General features: G+C 37.9%; 1 protein-coding gene across 4 annotated transcripts in view; it reads left to right on the forward strand.

The window, feature by feature from the left end:
• ipo8 (importin 8) overlaps window positions 1-17,009 on the forward strand; it is a 111,021-nt gene that overhangs the window by 52,540 nt on the left and 41,472 nt on the right. For all 4 annotated transcript variants that reach the window (XM_059977823.1, XM_059977825.1, XM_059977824.1 and 1 more), the window contains 8 exons: window positions 1,179-1,268; window positions 2,200-2,294; window positions 6,542-6,626; window positions 11,071-11,205; window positions 11,803-11,902; window positions 12,336-12,412; window positions 13,026-13,142; window positions 14,814-14,903. In XM_059977823.1, coding sequence (XP_059833806.1) covers window positions 1,179-1,268; window positions 2,200-2,294; window positions 6,542-6,626; window positions 11,071-11,205; window positions 11,803-11,902; window positions 12,336-12,412; window positions 13,026-13,142; window positions 14,814-14,903 — 789 coding nt within the window. The remainder of the gene's footprint in view (window positions 1-1,178; window positions 1,269-2,199; window positions 2,295-6,541; window positions 6,627-11,070; window positions 11,206-11,802; window positions 11,903-12,335; window positions 12,413-13,025; window positions 13,143-14,813; window positions 14,904-17,009) is intronic.

Below are 17,009 nucleotides of genomic sequence, written 5' to 3' on the forward strand. Positions count from 1 at the left end.
CAATTTTAAGTTGATTATACAGTATCTGGAAGTAAAATATTGACATGAATAGCAGTAACCATGTTATCAGTTTGTCTTAAACCCAAATGATCTTTTGGGAAGTCAGATAATCCAGACCTATTTCAAAAGTACCTGCCTGAGAAACACTTTTTGACATCTTGACATTATCAAGGACAACTGAGTTGCAAGTGCTTCTTTCCCTTGAAAGGCTTTGACCTTTGCTAATGCATAGGTACTTGCCCAAGTTTGTCATCTTGCATTCCCTGAACATTGTAGGCTGATAGCTGATTTAAACCCTTGTCCACTGGAATGCTAATGCAGTGCTTATGCCTCTTTTGATTTATCTTTGCACCTATTCAATTTCATGAAGCTTAGCAGAATTCAACTTTATCTTTTTAGGGGAAGGTAGAGTACAACATTTTTAGTGTGTTATGATTTAGCAACATTACTACTTTCACTAGTTCTGCTGGCACATACTCCAGCAATCCGGCTTTCATTCTGATATCAACAGCTGCATGCATGGAGTTTGCATGTTTGCTTTGATGACTGGTGCTCCAGTTTCCCTAATGCCTTAGAGATATGCTTCTAGCTTAATTGACCACTGGAAATTACCCCTAGCTGAGTGGCAGGACAAGTTTATCTTTGGGTAGGAATAGACAAACAGATTTTCTAAGGATGTTTTCCATTCCCATTGTTAAGATGTATCATCCTTCAGATCAATTCATTTACTTCAAGTCATTTGAATCTTTAGCATTTTGAGTGAGCCTCCTGAACCACTTTATTATTTTATTTATTTATTGTGATACAGCATGGAATAGGCCCTTTCAGACCTTAGAGCCACGTGGCCCAACAACCCTCAATTTAACCTTAGTCTAATCATGGGGCGATTTACAGTGAATAATTAACCTACCAACTGGTATATCTTTGGACTGTGGGAGGAACCTGATCACCCAGAGGAAACCCATGTCACAGGGAGAACATACACTCTCCTTATAGGCTGCAGACAGGAATTGCTGGTGCTATAAAGAGTCGTGCTAACTACTATGCTACTGTGTTGCACTTAATAACTGTGAACTACATTAAGGGAATAGACAATGTTTTTAATTGACAATTTCTTGGCTTTTCTCTTTTTGGAGATCATTTTCTCTTAGGTCATTTTTCTTGCTTCTCCTTTCTAGTATGCACTACCACTGCAACTGGTAAATAAACAAACCATGACTCAATGGATGGAAATATTTAGGACAATTATTGACCGTGATGTACCTCCTGTAAGTGTACTTTTAACAAGTTTATTTTGTTGCATTGAATGTGTTTGTGTTTCATTGGAAAGGTTGTGGGGAGAAAACCTTACTCTTTAAGCCTTCCTTATTTATTTATTGAGAAATACAGAACGATAGCAGGCCTTTCTGGCTCAATGAGCCCACATTGTCCTATTGCACCAATGTGACCAACTAACCGACTAACCTGTATGTCTTTGGAATGTGGGAGGAAGTCGGACCTCCCAGAGGAAATCCATGCGGTTGTGGGGAAAACGTACAAACTTTGTACAGACTCCAGCAGAATTGAATCTTGTTGCTGGTGTTACGCTAACCACTATGCTACAATGCCTTCCTTATTTGCAGTTGCCTTTAATTATCTGTTCTCTTAATGTTGTGTGTGTCTTTATCCAACTTTCATTTGACCTATCCATCTTTTTGTCTCTTGGCATAATCCTGATAAAAAGACGATTAACAGACTTCTTTTTGGTCTAGGTGATTTCCACGCAAATATAAGATATCACTGTGTTTACAAGTTGTAGGTACTAAATCATGACTGTCTTTTCACTGAATTTGGTTAACCACTTACAAAATACATTACTTTATATAACACCCAAAATTACCATTGTCTCTTCAAGATTAGTTACAAAAATAGTACCCTTGACTATGAAGAGTTGAAAACTTGGAATGAGATCTGAGGTCTTTAAATTGATCAATAACTAAATCTGAAATTTTATTTTAAAAAAGCTCTTTTTTTTAAGTAAATAAAAAAAAGATAGTAAAATAAATCCATCAGGCTTGTTAATGCCCTTCAGGGAATCCACCATCCTAGCCCAGTCTGGCTGATCTGCGAACCAGAGCAGAGAAAAGTGCAATATGCTATGTGCAGTACAGTAGATAGGATGAATTCAATAACATTTTAACTGATTCTTCAAATTTGCAGGAAACCTTGCAAGTGGATGAAGATGACCGGCCTGAACTGGTATGGTGGAAATGTAAGAAGTGGGCTTTGCACTTGGTTACAAGACTTTTTGAAAGGTACAGACCATCAATAACAGGAGGTCATAATGTTTTTGACTTTGTGTTCTGACATAATAGGCTGCTCCAGGAGAGATGTGCCAGCCAAGTATACACTTTGCTATTTTGAACCTGTGTTGATGTTGCCCCTGTTAAAACATCAATAACTTTGTTTCAGCCAAACCAATGACAAAGGAAAGTTTTTATTGATTTCCCCTGCAGCATTTCACCAGTCTAGCAGGTAATAACCAACACACCATTGCCATCATTCCCCATCCCTGCATTCATACTAATCTTGATATTAGAAGAGCAAAACACTTTAATTATGTTAAGGAATTAACTCTCAAAAAATTCCTTCCCATGAAGGTGATACAGAGATCTCCCAAGTGGCAACTGATACCTTTGTGAAAAAATTTCTTCTTTGTAGCAGTTGTGAATCAAAGGAGATATGGTATCATAGGATAACCTTTATAAATATAGACCTTATACTATTTTAATAGGATTCAAGCTTAACCTCATGTCAGTTTTCATTGCTCAATTGCACGTTATTGCCATGGCAACTTGCCCAATCAGTTTTTAAGCAGTAATTTGTTAAAGACTTCTTGAATTTCCAGGTACACATCTTTGACTAGGTATTCAGTATTCACCAGTGTTCTAATTTCATTAAAGGATTCAATCAAGTTGATGAGATGGGACCTCTGTTTCAAAACCATATTGAAATCCCATGTTGTCATCTCAATGTGTAAGTTAAGTGTGTTGCAAATGATGAACCAACCCATCGCTGAAGTAAAAGCAACAAAGATAGAGATTTCACTATCTTTTCTTTCAGTTAGTCCTGACGAAGGTTCTCAGCTCTAAACATCGACTGTACTTCTTCCTAGAGATGCTGCCTGGCCTGCTGTGTTCCATCAGCATTTTGTGTGTGTTGCTTGAATTTCCAGCATCTGCAGATTTCCTTGTGTTTGCGTTGAAATAAAACCAGTGCCTGTAATCAAAAAGCAAAATAACTGCTGCTGCTGAGTATCTGAATTAAAAAAAAAGAAAATAATGGAAATACTCAGCAGATCAGGCAAAGTCTGTTAAGAGACAAAAAAAAGTTAATGTTTCAAATTGAGGACCTATTATCATAGCTAACTCAAATTAGGAAGCAGAGATGCTTTGAAGTGAAGAGTGGTGAGAACAAAAGGAATGTCTGTGATAGGATGGAGTCCAAGAGAGGCCAAGTATAAGGGGTGTAGGCATAGAATCCATGGCATTTCTCTCCAGGATTTTGATTTGTATCTGTTACCTTTTTAAACCTTAATAGTTACTTCCTTCTTTGGTTTTAGTAAGAGTTTGATCAAAACTGATGCCCATGGCTACAAAATTATTGATGATCTTAACATTCTTAGATTTCAGGCAAATCAAATTAGTAAACTCATTGTTATGGGATTCTGTATCCAGTTCTAAAGAGACAGAGAAAGGCATTAGATTAATAAATTACTTTGTAGATTGAGGTTACCAGTAGGAAAATAATGTCAAAGTTTTAATGAAATACTTCGAAGTTCCTAACAGATACAAAATCCATTGTGAATCAAAACACCATGAACAAACAAATGCCTAAGGCATTGAACAAATATCTTGTATCTATCATCGGTGAAGAAGGCACAATAAATTCGGCCAAAGTGGAAGAGAACAGAATGTTTTAAGAGAGAAACTGTAACAGTACTGTGCACAGGTGTTAGATGTATAGATAGACATATATAAAATACGTAGATATAGCTAGGGTGCCTGAGACTTTTGCACAGTAATGTAGTCCAGTTGGGCTTATATCTATTGGCAAAACATTGAAAACAATCATTGAGGAAGTAGTAATTGGGGAGCTAGTAAATATGCTGAATCAGGACATTTTTAAAAGACAAACTGTTTTTGAAATAGTTTACATTTTTATCAGCCTCTGCTGACAGAGTCGTGGGAATGGTGAAAATAAAGTAAGAACCTGTGAATGTTGTAAAAGGTCATTGCATCAAATGAAGGCTCGTGGAGTTGGGTAAAACATATTAACGGGGACGGAGTATTGGTAAAACAAGTTAAGTGAGCTACTCTGTAAGATGCAGAAAGAAACACATTAACAGGAAACAACTAGGAAGGTGTATGACATGCAACACACACAAAATGCTGGTAGAACGCAGCAGGCCAGGCAGCACCTATAGGAAAAAGCACTGTCGACGTTTTGGGCTGAGATCCTTCGTCAGGTGTATGACATGTTAGCACCGATTGCAAAGGGGTCAGAGTACAAAAGGAAATTTTGCTGAGATTTACAGAACTTTGGTGGGATCCCTCTTTGAGTATTGTGTGCATTTTTCCTCTCTGTAAATAAGGCAGGATATACTTGCCTTTGAATGAATGCACTGTACGTTGATAACTGGGATGGAGGATGGTCCTGTGATTAAGAAGTTGAATACTTCAGTGATAATTCTCAATCTTCAAGTTTTCAGTTACATCCAATTTTATTCAATGTTCTGAGAGACAAGCAATTCTTTTCAGACCAGATAGATTATAGAACTACAGTGAGGAAAAATTTGATTGCCCAGAGTATTGCAAATCTTTAAGATTCTCTACCTTAGAAGATTGTGGATATACTTTGGAATATAGAGAAGATCCAAAGGTATTATAAACAAGAAGGGAAGTGGAGGAGGCTGAAAATTGACCATCATCTTGCTAATTGGTGAAGCATGTTTGAAGAAGCTTATGTTTTTATTAAAAAAACAAGTCTCCTCTAGACTTTTCCTTGACCTTCTGACGATACTGATTTTTTTGTTAGAGCACGCCACCTTGTGGACCGATACATTCTAAGGCACTTTACCCAAATAACAGTTTTAGTATGATTGTTGATGGTTGCCATCTACCTTCATGAGCACAGAATGAGTTATAGCTGAAGCATTCCTCTTCCAAATTGTATATATGTGATGGCCATCAAAGAGTGATCAGTAGTAGGAATTGCCAATTTAAATCTGAATGATTTAGAGCGTATTTGCTTTCACTCCGACTGAGATCAGTTGACTGCTCACAAGATGTGACTTGACCTGGGATTTGTCTGGTATGCAAGCCTCAGCTGTACACTGTATTGTGTGATCCTACTGCTTTTGAAGATGCTTGTCTCACCAACTTCATAGACATGGAATTATCTTCACAGATAATTATACCCATCAACTATTTCATTAATAAAAAATTAATAATAAGATGATGAATTGTTGAAATGGGAGTGGTTGTTAGGCATACAAAAAAAAACCCTCCTTTCTGCAATGCCTTTGATTTTTCCTAATCTGCAGAGAATTGGGGACCACACTCGTAAAGAAAGATGTAGATTACATTTAAGTAGAGGAAGGAATTTGATGAAATATTGTTAACATCTGATGAACATGTACTTTAAAGATAAGACACGTTTATGACTGATGGTTTCAGAGTTTGTCAAAGTATGTATATGTCACCATATATTACCTTGAGATTCATTTTCTTGCACACATTCAAAGTAGAACTGGGAAATACAATAAAACCAATGAAAAACTACACACAAAGACAGAAAAACAACCAATGGGCAAAAAAAGGCAAACTGCCTAAAGAACATTGTGCATATGTACTTTAGTTGTTTGTTTTTATTTAATTGTACTAGCATTAAAACTAACTTTTAATATCTAATATTTGTGGGACAGCCAACTTTGCCAAAGGATGGTAAATAATAGAAGTGATTCCATGTGTGGTAAGCTCTCAGTTCAAAATTGTTGATATGAGGAAGATCCTGAGTGAAGGCCAGTGACTTCCATTGGCTGTACTGAGGGTTAGATAGCCATAGGTTCCCTTTTAATATCCTCCAATATAAAGCAACATGTGTAAAGGCCTTAATAAGATTTTTCACAAGTGGAGTAAATACTTTCCAATTCATTATCTGATGACATTTATGGGCCTTTCCCCAAATACATTCCCCTGAGTAAATGGGAAGCGATAAATTACACTTTTTGACCAATATTGTTTCACTCACCAATAGATTATGTTAAAATGATAAAATGACTGCCACAGGGCTTCTGCTTGTTCTGATCATCTTTGTATAAAAGTTGTAAGTTCTGCTGAATGATTGTACTGCAATACCTCAGAAATAATTCCAAAATTGCATTGACCTCTAAAACACTGATTGATGTTCACATAAGAGATAAATGCAACCTACAGAATCTTTGCCTATTCATTTTTTTGTGTAATTTGACCATTATTTTTTAATACTGCTTTCTCTGCAGGTATGGAAGTCCTGGAAATGTAACAAAAGAGTACACTGAGTTTTCAGAATTCTTCTTTACAACATATGCTGTAGGCATTCAGCAGGTAAGAACACAATGAGTGCTTTGAAGTTGATTTTAAAGTTCATTATAAGCTTTGCAGAATTGGTGCATTGCCACCACCTTTGCATCATTGAGCCACCCCCTGCATTAAACAGGAAAATAATGGTTGTGTTCTCCATGAGCACTTGTTGTGCCCCGAAGTACTTGAGCCTCAAATAATTTCTGGATTGCAGTGGCTGTTATGTGGGAAAGCACAGCAGCAATTCTACATTAGCATCCTGAAATAAAAAGTTATGCAATAAATGATCTAGTAACCTGTATCAGTGCCATTAGTTGTGACAGGAATTGTTGACCAGGTCATAGAGAGAACTCACTTGTTCTTTAGTTAATAGGAAACACTATGTTTCACTTCGAGTGGAACTAATTTTTATGTTTATCTGAAGGTGCACGCTTGTTCGCAATGCAGCATTCCCACAGTACTATATTTGAGTGGTACTATACATTGCACTTAGCCTCTTTAAAGTTTAACATCATAATCTTCTCACCTAAACTTGCAAGCTGTCAATTGAGCAAATGTCACACTGTTTTATACCTTTATCCATATGGCTATTAGGAAGCTTGTTAAAAATGGAACCTTCATTAAGTGTATAAACATTGTTTAATTGTGTTCAAGTATGTTGTTTGCCATTACCTGATTGGCAAGTAATTGGTATGTTAGTCTGTTTTGCAAAGGGAAAATAAATACATGTGAGTAATAAATGCCTCTTCTATTCACTGGGCCTGGATCTCTTAGTGGGCTTAACAGGGCAGATCTGAGCAGTTGTTTCCTTTATTCGAAATATTTAGATCTTGGGGGTGATGACCTCAGAATTGTGAATCTTCAGAATTCTGTATTCAAAGGATTGTGGATGTTTCCTTCACACCCCCTCCACCCCAACCAGCCATAATGTCTGCCTTCTTCCATACCCTGGCTCTGCAGCTCACTGGAAGCTGCAGGTTGAGTAGCATATTAAGAAAAGGTCGTGAGCAAAATTCCTTCTCTGGTGCACAACATTTTTATTCTTGTCAACTGCAATTTGTTTAAATATGCCTTCAAATAAAACATTTATTAGTCTGGTATGCAACACTGAATTAATACATTTTAAGATTCAGTTTATCACTTGCTCTGCTTGTGAGGAAATAGTAAAGCTCATTCTGTTGGCACTTGAGCTTGCAAGACAGGCTAAAATGATACATAAGAGTGTTATTAAACCAAGGCATAGAAGAATACAAGTTCAGATGACCAAAAACTTGTTGACAGTGGTAGGTTTAAAGGGACATCTTAAGACAAAAGGGGAGCAGAGAGCTCCAAGGACATTCTAGAGTGTATAGCCTTGACTATACATGCTATGTCTGCTAGTGGAGCATTGCAATTCACAAATTATCAGCAGGCCAAAGACAGAGGAGAAATCTCCAAGGGTTAAAGTATTACAGATGGTCAAACACCTACAGTTGGGTAAAAAAAGTTATTCAGCAGAGTCAGAAGGGGAGGAGTTAGTGCCAGGAAGGAAGATACATAAGGTAGTGATGCTTTTTCATATGACCACACTGCCTCATCGTCAGAACTCTGTATATATGATCACATTTTGCATTACTAATTGCATGCTCTCTGGAGTACCCTTGGAGTTCTCAGATCCTCTCTTTGTCTTAGACACTCCTTTCAATCTACCATTCTAAACAACCTTCTGGGCATCTGTACCTTAGTTTGATAACATTCTTGTCAATCATTTTGGTTTGTCTTGTAATACTAAAACATTATATAAATTGACACACTGTTGTCATAGATAAATAATTGAAAATGGAATTGAATCAAAAGCACAGTGATAAGTAATATACATAAGTCCGTTTTATATTTTTGATTTCCATTGCTCTGAGTTGATTGCGAAATCAAGCACCCAGAAGAAGTTCTCCAGGTTTAGCACCCTGTTGTTCTGCTCTGTTTTGCAACAATAGCTGACATGATTGACATTCATGGAGATATGCTTTGTTTATGCATAGAGACTCCAACCAGTGCACACAGGTAACACAGTTTCATGCCTGAGTGGTTGCAGGGCATGAAGCTATTCTATTGCAAATGAGTTGTGGCATTGGAGCATCCTTATGGTGCATCAGGTATCCTGAATGAACAGATCATTTGCTTTTGGGATAAACTGACCTTGTGATCTCTCAGTTACAGGGTCTGTGTAGTAAAGCTCTGTTGTTCAACTTTTTTACATATTGCTTTATACTGAGCAACAGTTGGACAGACGTGCACTGGATGATATTCTGTGGGTGATATCCCTGCTGCTCTCTATAGATCTATTGTGTTTGGCTTGAATATAATGAATGTCTTGGAACAGCTTGGCCCCGACTTCGTTCAAGTTTGTGAAGCTCTATTCATGTACAGAATATAAAAAATTAAATTGAAAGAAAGACTTAAACTTGCCATAAACTAAGAGGGTAAATCCATGAACAAAATTTTCTTGAAAAGAGAAAGCTGGCAGCTTACTTGTTAGAATAAATGCAGTGAAGATGTTTTCTTGGTGGTGACCAAAATAATTTTTTTATCATAAGATAAAATCGTCATTAATGAATCTGTTATAGAATTGCAAAATTGAGTAGTAACACTGAAAACATAGTTATGTTAAAATATGTCTGAATATAGTACAGAATACAAGGAATATAGTAAGATCATGGATTTGGCTGATGGGGAGAGTATGAAGGAGTGTGAAATGGAATGTATGACTTGGCCAAATGGTCTTTTACTGTGGTGTAAATTTAACATAATAGCATTAACAGCTGCTCACTATTTATTTTGAGTAGAATTGACAGTTTTCACAATCCTTCATCTATTCAGCTGGTTATAGATTCAACATTTTTCAAGTAATTCCATTTCAGAGAATCTTTTCTCATCACGAGATTCTGCAGATACTGTAAATATTGAGCGGTGCACACAAAGTGCTGGAAAACTCAGTAGGTCAGGCAGCATCTGTGGAGGGAAATGAACAGTTGACACTTTGGTTCAAGACCCCTTTGTCAGGAAGAGGGAAGAAGCCAGAACAAAGTGGTGTGGGGAAGGGAAGAAGTACAAGCTAACAGGTGATAGGTGAGACCAAGTGAAAGGGTGGGGGGGTGGAGGAGGGGGTGGGATAAAGCTGGGAGGTGATATGTGGAAAACGTGAAGAGCTAAAGAAGAAGGAATCTGTTAGGAGAGAAGAGTGGACCATGGGAGAAAAGGAGGGAGAAGAGGGAGGTGATGGAGAAGAGAAGTAGTGAGAAAGGAACCAGAATGGAAAAAGAGAGAAATAGGTTGTGGGGAAAAATAACCAGGTTTGAGAAATTGATGCTCAAGCCATCAGGTTGGAGCCTACCCCCACTGAATATGAAGTGTTGCTTATCCAGCCTGAGTGTGGCCTCATCATGGTAGTAGGGAACACCATTGGTCAACATGTTGGAATGAGAAGTCAAGTTGAAATTAGTGGCTTAGTGGCCACATGCAAATCCTGTCTTTGATGGCAAGCAGAGTTGATGTAGGACCTTGCTATTCAGTAAAGATGGGCAATGTAGCCAGACCATAATATAAATATTGGCACAAGGTATTGGCTATCCAGTATATCTTCTATGTACAATAACTTGAACTTTCTCTTGGGCAACATCTTATCTCAGTGTGGTTTAGCTGATTTATTGTGAAATGCTTAGCAGTTTATGTCCTGTAGCAATATTCAGTTAATTGTTTCTCAGCATGCACCTCCCCACCATGCTTTCCATCCTCCGCTGTTGTAAGTCAGACAAAACAACACCCAATGATAACATCAAAGAATTGGATTTATCTGCAGAAATCTACCAGTTAGTTCAATGTCTCTGCCTGTTTAGTGGCACAGTACAATTACTTAAATTCTGTTGTTTCAACTGTTTTTTGACCCTGCAGCACAGTGCAAAATGACCAGGCACACTTTACATAAGGATATTCCGAATTGGTCAGAAATTCCCATTAAAAAATATATGCTTTATGATTGCTGATATAAATTTAAAATCAAAGCCTAAGTATTTGAAACTATTCAACTATATGAGTAATCGTAATCAAGCCCTAATCTGTTCTTGGATGTTGTCCAAATGAAGCTCCCTGAAAAGCTTTTAGAACAATTTCTTGTTCATCCTAATCCCAGAGTTCTGTGGTCATTTACTCTTCTGCAAAATTCTGGTCCATATGATTTTGTATGAAAGATTTATTCATTGGACCTTGAAATTTGATAGTGACACTTTCTGCTGAGAATAAAATTCAGACTATGACTGTAGACAACTATTGAGACTTCAAAAAAACTTAGCAATTTTCAAATGTTTCAGCAATGCAGCACATTTTGTTAAACTAAAACTCTGGAAACAATTGAAGTGAAAATAATGCTTGTATTTTCACATGCCCATATCCAGTTGATGGTCTTCAGGACATTAGATGTATTCTGTTTTCATAGGTTTTGCTGAAATTGGTGGATCAGCACCGTCAGAAACAATATGTTGCGCCTCGTGTGCTGCAACAAATCCTTAACTATCTGAACCAAGGTGTTAGTCACTCTCTCACATGGAAACAAATAAAGCCTCACATTCAGGTAAGCATCCTTTGAGTTTAACTTGCCTACTTTCATCACGGTTCACATCATTAGCCTTTGAATGTCGTATGGAGGCCTAAACTCCAGATGTCCTTTATCCCACGTCCTCATCGCTGGACTTTGAGTACAGAGCAAAAGCCTGGACTCTGGAAATCCTTCATCACCTGTCCACATCACTCAACTTACAGCCCGGAGGGGAGACCTGACCTTTGACTCCCCCAAGTTCCTGTCCCTAAACACTAACTTGACTTCAAATTCTCCTGTCTGTCTCCAAAATCATCCTTACAAACTTAAAACTTGACTCAGTCTGAGCCATGATCTTAATGGAAAGGTTTCTTTTGCAGTGTGACAATTGTCATTCGTTACAATGCAAAGCAGAAATATAACTTGGTATTTATTCTTCTTGGCTTGTCTTTCTTTAACCTATTCATTAATTGTGAGCATTTGACTGCACGTTAGTGGATGTAAGTCTTGATCTATCAGTCACTTTTAAATGTATGCATGCTCCTGAAACTTAACCCCCCAAATTCTTACTTTTTCTCTGACCCTCTTGTGTTCTTTCACTCTTTCTCCTCCACTAACTTACTATAAAAACAGAGCATTTCTGAAGAAGTGGTCTTCCCTCTGATGTGTTACAAAGATGAAGATGAGGAGCTCTGGCAGGAGGATCCATACGAGTACATTCGGATGAAATTTGGTGAGCTCCACAAAATATCACTGGATTTGATTGTTTCATAGATTTTATTGTGTGTTATTAACTTTAATGAGAATCTAACAGTAATTTCTATACAAAGCAAAAGATAACCTACAGATAGCAAAAAATGGAAAATTCTGGAAATACTCGGCAGGCCACGCTACCTCTGAAGAGCGAAAACACAAGAGTTTTAAGTTAAAAAACCTTGCATCAGAAATCAAAACATAAAAATCTGATACTGACTGTCCTATTGCGTATCTTCAGTGACTTCTAATCACTGTCTATTGTTCTAAGAAAAAAAATATGTTAGTTGTATTTAATTTTGTAGCCATGTAAAATCAGCTTCTTGCTATACTTGGCCCATGTACCATTAGTTGTTACTTACTATATGTGAATAGAGCAGTTGATTTATTGGTAATATTGAAATATTTTTCAGATGTCTTTGAGGACCATGTCTCTCCAACCACTGCAGCTCAGAATTTCCTTTACACTGCAGCCAAGAAGAGAAAGGAGGTGAGGAAAAACCTCCTCTGTGCTCTTATTCAGACCAAATTTGTAACTATGTGTATTTCTGACCAAAACAAATAGTGTCAGTTTCTAATGCCTTGACCTGTATTGTGAAAGTTAGACATGCTGATGTAATTAACAATATAATTAGCCTGGATTTCTTGCTCATCTGCCAAGACTGACTGTCATTTCTGTACCATAAATTACATTGGTAGCAGGGTACTGCACAACATTCATCAACACATTAGCGACTTCAAGTGATTATATCAGGACCTTTACATAAGTGTTATGAAACTACCAATTTCAGGATCCGCAGCAGAGTTCTTCATAGCTCAATACATATTTTCTAGCAATAATCATAATTCTTAAAACATATCACCAAATATAGAAAGGCAAGTACCTTGAATGGATTATTATAATATACAACTTGCTATTTGCTGATAATGAAGAAGCTGAGTGAGAAGCTGGGGGCAAGAAAAGAATTGGCGTTTGGGGGTGTGGTGGGATTGTACTTTGTCAAACAAACATTTCACATTTGCCTGCAGCTAATGTAAAAACTTGTACAATGAGACTGATTTGATTGATTTTTGATTTGATTCAACTGGTTTGATTTCTGTAGGTTTTGCCAAAAATGATGAGCTTTTGTTACCAGATCTTGACAAACCCAAGTGGAGATCCTCGCAAGAAGGATGGAGCACTACATGTAATTGGATCCCTTGCAGATATTCTGCTAAAAGTAAGTTGAACAATTGTAGAGCATTGTACAGAACTTCGTTTGATGGCATAGGCAGTACAAGGCTGTTATTGTTGTTTTCAGAAGTTTGGAGGTTTAGGCCCCAGCCTGTGCTGAGTTAGCTGTGTTCTTTTAGAACAAGAATTGGACTCCACGAGTACCATACCAGGGCGAAGAGCTGAGGGCAGTTCTTCATGGAGCTGCAGCAGATACATTGAGGCAGATGGCCTTCTTCTGCAATCAAGTTTCTGTGAATTCCATGACATTTACCAAAATGCACATGTTATATTGTGGGAGGTGCGAGTGACCTTGGCAGCTATTTTCCTTAACAAATATTTGTAGCCTTCACTGCTTTGGTCGAATCATGTTGTCTGAAGATTCCCCATAGTTTCAGTATTTTTAGACAAGGTGGGGATATTATAATTTAGACAAGAAAAAGGTAAATAATTGCTCATAAGCATTGGTAATATTATCCCTGAAGTATCATTTGGATGCATTGTGTCAAATTCCAAGGTGATCCCTTACTTTTTCTTATTTTGGTGAGTGTGCCTGATCTTTTTTAATCTTTGAGATCCTCTTGATCCACAACAGAAAAATTGTGTGCATTCAGTTTGGTTTTAGTTAGACCTGGTTTTGGACATGAGTATATATAAGTAATTAATTGCAGCCAAATGTTACCATTGAACTGTTAATAATGATGTCTAGCATTAGGAACGCATATTGCATCTTCTCACATAAATTCCAATTTTAAACTGTATTTTTTTTGAACAATGAAAGTTGTGTTTTCTTGCTCAGTACTGACACTTCAGTAAAATGTCTTGCTCCCTAGATTTTGCATAGCCATTCTCTGTACAACCATAGAACACTACAGCACAGAAACAGGCCTTTTGGTCCTTTTTGGCTCTGCCGAACCATTTTTTTGCTAGTCCCACTGACCTGCACCTGGACCATATCCCCCCATACACTTCTCGTCCATGTACCTGTCCAAGTTCTTCTTAAATGTTAAAAGTGAGCCCATATTTACCACTTCATCTGGCAGCTCATTCCACACTCCCACCACTCTCTGTGTGAAGAACCCCCCCCCAATGTTCCCTTTAAACTTTTCCCCTTTCACGCTTAACCCATGTCTTCTGGTTTTTTCCCTCCCCTAACCTCAGTGGAAAAAGCCTGCTTGCATTCACTCTATGTATACCCATCATAATTTTATATACCTCTATCAAATCTCCCCCATTCTTCTACACTCTAGGGAATAAAGTCCTAACCTATTCAACTTTTCTCTGTAACTCAGTTTCTCAATTCCCAGCATCATCCTTGTAAACTTTCTCTGCACTCTTTCAACCTTATATCCTTCCTGTAATTAGGTGACCAAAACTGCACATAATTAAAAAGAAATCTGTCATCTCTAGTTTTGAAAAACTACATCAATTGCTACTCTTATAGCCAGCCTCATCATGTATTTTGTAGCATGTGTATATGCCCACCAGATTCATCTTAAGATTTTTAAACTCATTTCAGAGAGTGGTTCATTTGCTCAACATTATTTTTAAGCCTAGGTCATAAATATGTGAGGTCAATATATAAGCCAACCAATTTCAGTCTTTGTAATTCTTCTTACAATTATCTCAATTTTTTTTGCCCTCATCTGGTAAACTAAATTTGTGCTTAAACCAACAGAAAAATATATACAAGGGACAAATGGAATTGATGCTTCAGAACTATGTATTTCCACTCTTTAACTCTGATTTGGGCTATCTCCGAGCGAGGGTAAGGCTGTATATTACATCACTGTAATTATTAATCTTCTCTTTCCTCTCTACGTTGTTCTCTTGAAATAATGTGATCTGTATATATAAACTGGAGAAACTTCAAAGGACCTGCATCAAAAATAGCTACATCTTCCAGCGTCTTTAAAGAGTGGTTAACAGAGAGATTTCTTTGAAGCTGAATAATGTGAAAACTTTTAGGCAATCAAGCATGAAATATGCCAGGCAACAAAGTGAAATTGAGACCAATGTTAGATTAGGCATGGTCTTATTAAGAAATGTTGAAGCTAGCAATATAGCCAATACCTTCTATTTCTTAATACTGGAGGGTATAGAGGGTTGTTACCTCTGTAAGATGCGTAATTCAAAAGATACATCTGTAAATTTTATAAATCATGTATTAGCAATTTAAGGAAATCTTTAATTCCTGAGTTTTAAATTCTAAGCGCAGAAAAGTCAAGACTAATTTTCTTGTTCAATGCTTAAAACCAGAATGCTACTGGTCTTAATTGTCATATTGGTAGTTTCCATTTTGCAGTTTCCCTTGTTGTTTCCCTTTATGGAGGCACTATTATTTTGAAACCGTCAGTTATGTTATCTTCTAATGCTTCTGCTTTCCTGTCAAATGTTGGCATCTGTTCTGCAGAAAGGACTGTCTATCAAAATCAATATATTACCTTTCCAGTTTACTTGCATGTTTGTGTGTTTTTTAAACTTGTGTCCAGTTGAACATTTTCCACCCTGTCATTTAATATTGTTCAAATGCCTGTGTGGTTCTGATATATTTGGAACAGTTACTTAGTTATCCTGCAAATGTTGTGGTGGAATTCCTGTTCATCTGGTTAGTTTGTCCTGGATGGTGTTGAGCTTCTTGACTGGGATTTTCAGACCTTCACCACCCTGAGGGAGAGGAAGATTGCTTACCTTCCCTGTCTTCCTAGTAATAAAAGTATATTTTGCTCTGTGATGTAACTCCACTGCTAAATGTTGTCCCTGGCTTGGTGTCTTGTAACATATACATATTAATGTATAATTTTTGATGCCTTTCTTCAGTTTTCTTTCTTTGGAAAAAAATCCTTGTACATCCAATCTTTTCTCATAGATAAAGTTTACTAATATAAAAGCACCTGAACACTTTTTAAAAGAAGAGGTGCCATCTGTTGTCTCTCCCTTTTTGTACTGATGGGACATAAGCTGTGTGATTTGAAAATACTGCATAGCTACAGTTGATCGGAGTACCCATCAGCAAGTGTAGCAATGACAGAGTACTGTGCATGGAGTCCTGGTATGACCCTCCCTTCAACAAACATGGAAAAGTCTTGGAGAGATGGAATCTCTCCTATCATCCAGGATGGCGGCGCGACGCAGCTAGCAGCGGCCACTCCGGAGCTGATTATCTGTTACTTGTGAAGCAGGGTGCCGTGAGCAATTATAATCAGATGAAAAACAGATGTGGGAGCACGGAGGAACATCTGGAAGTCTCCAGGAAGACCTTCTTTGTTGCTGCTGCTGTGAGGTCCGGGTCTCTGCTGGGAAGAACAGGTCCCCAGTCCTCGGGATCGCGTTGCTGATGGCCATTGGCGGGGGCGTCTTAATACGCTGGGTAGAGGATGGTGCTCGGACAAGCTGTGCCGGAGGGGATGGTCGAAGGTCGAGCACTTTCACTGTGTGCTGTGACTGCGAGGCTGGGTTCGACGGAGCTTTCATTGTGTGGTGTGTCTGCTAGGCTGAGTCGGGTGGCGCCGTGGAAGTCAATAGCGGGGGAATTCCCTCCTGCTGCCTGCATGGGATGACGAGTCTTTCGGGACCCTGAGGTCTTGTGGAAACTGTGTGGTGGTTTCTTTTGAACTTATAGTCTTTTAACATCTTTGGACTATATTTACTATGCCCATGGTCTGTCTTTTTATCAATTATGCTATTGTTTGCACTGTTGTAACTATATGGTTTTGTGCAGGTCTTGTAGCTTTAGTTTTTGGTCTTGTTTGTCTGGTGGGATTGGAGCTCCTTTCCGGGGAATGTGCTAAGATGGTAGCGCGATATTAATACGCAGCAGCGTCTCTGGACTCTGGATTGGGGATTGCCAAACATTATGTGGATTTTCTGGTGT

The sequence above is a fragment of the Hypanus sabinus genome, chromosome 8, assembly GCF_030144855.1.
Source record: "Hypanus sabinus isolate sHypSab1 chromosome 8, sHypSab1.hap1, whole genome shotgun sequence".
Classification (NCBI taxonomy): Eukaryota; Metazoa; Chordata; class Chondrichthyes; order Myliobatiformes; family Dasyatidae; genus Hypanus; species Hypanus sabinus.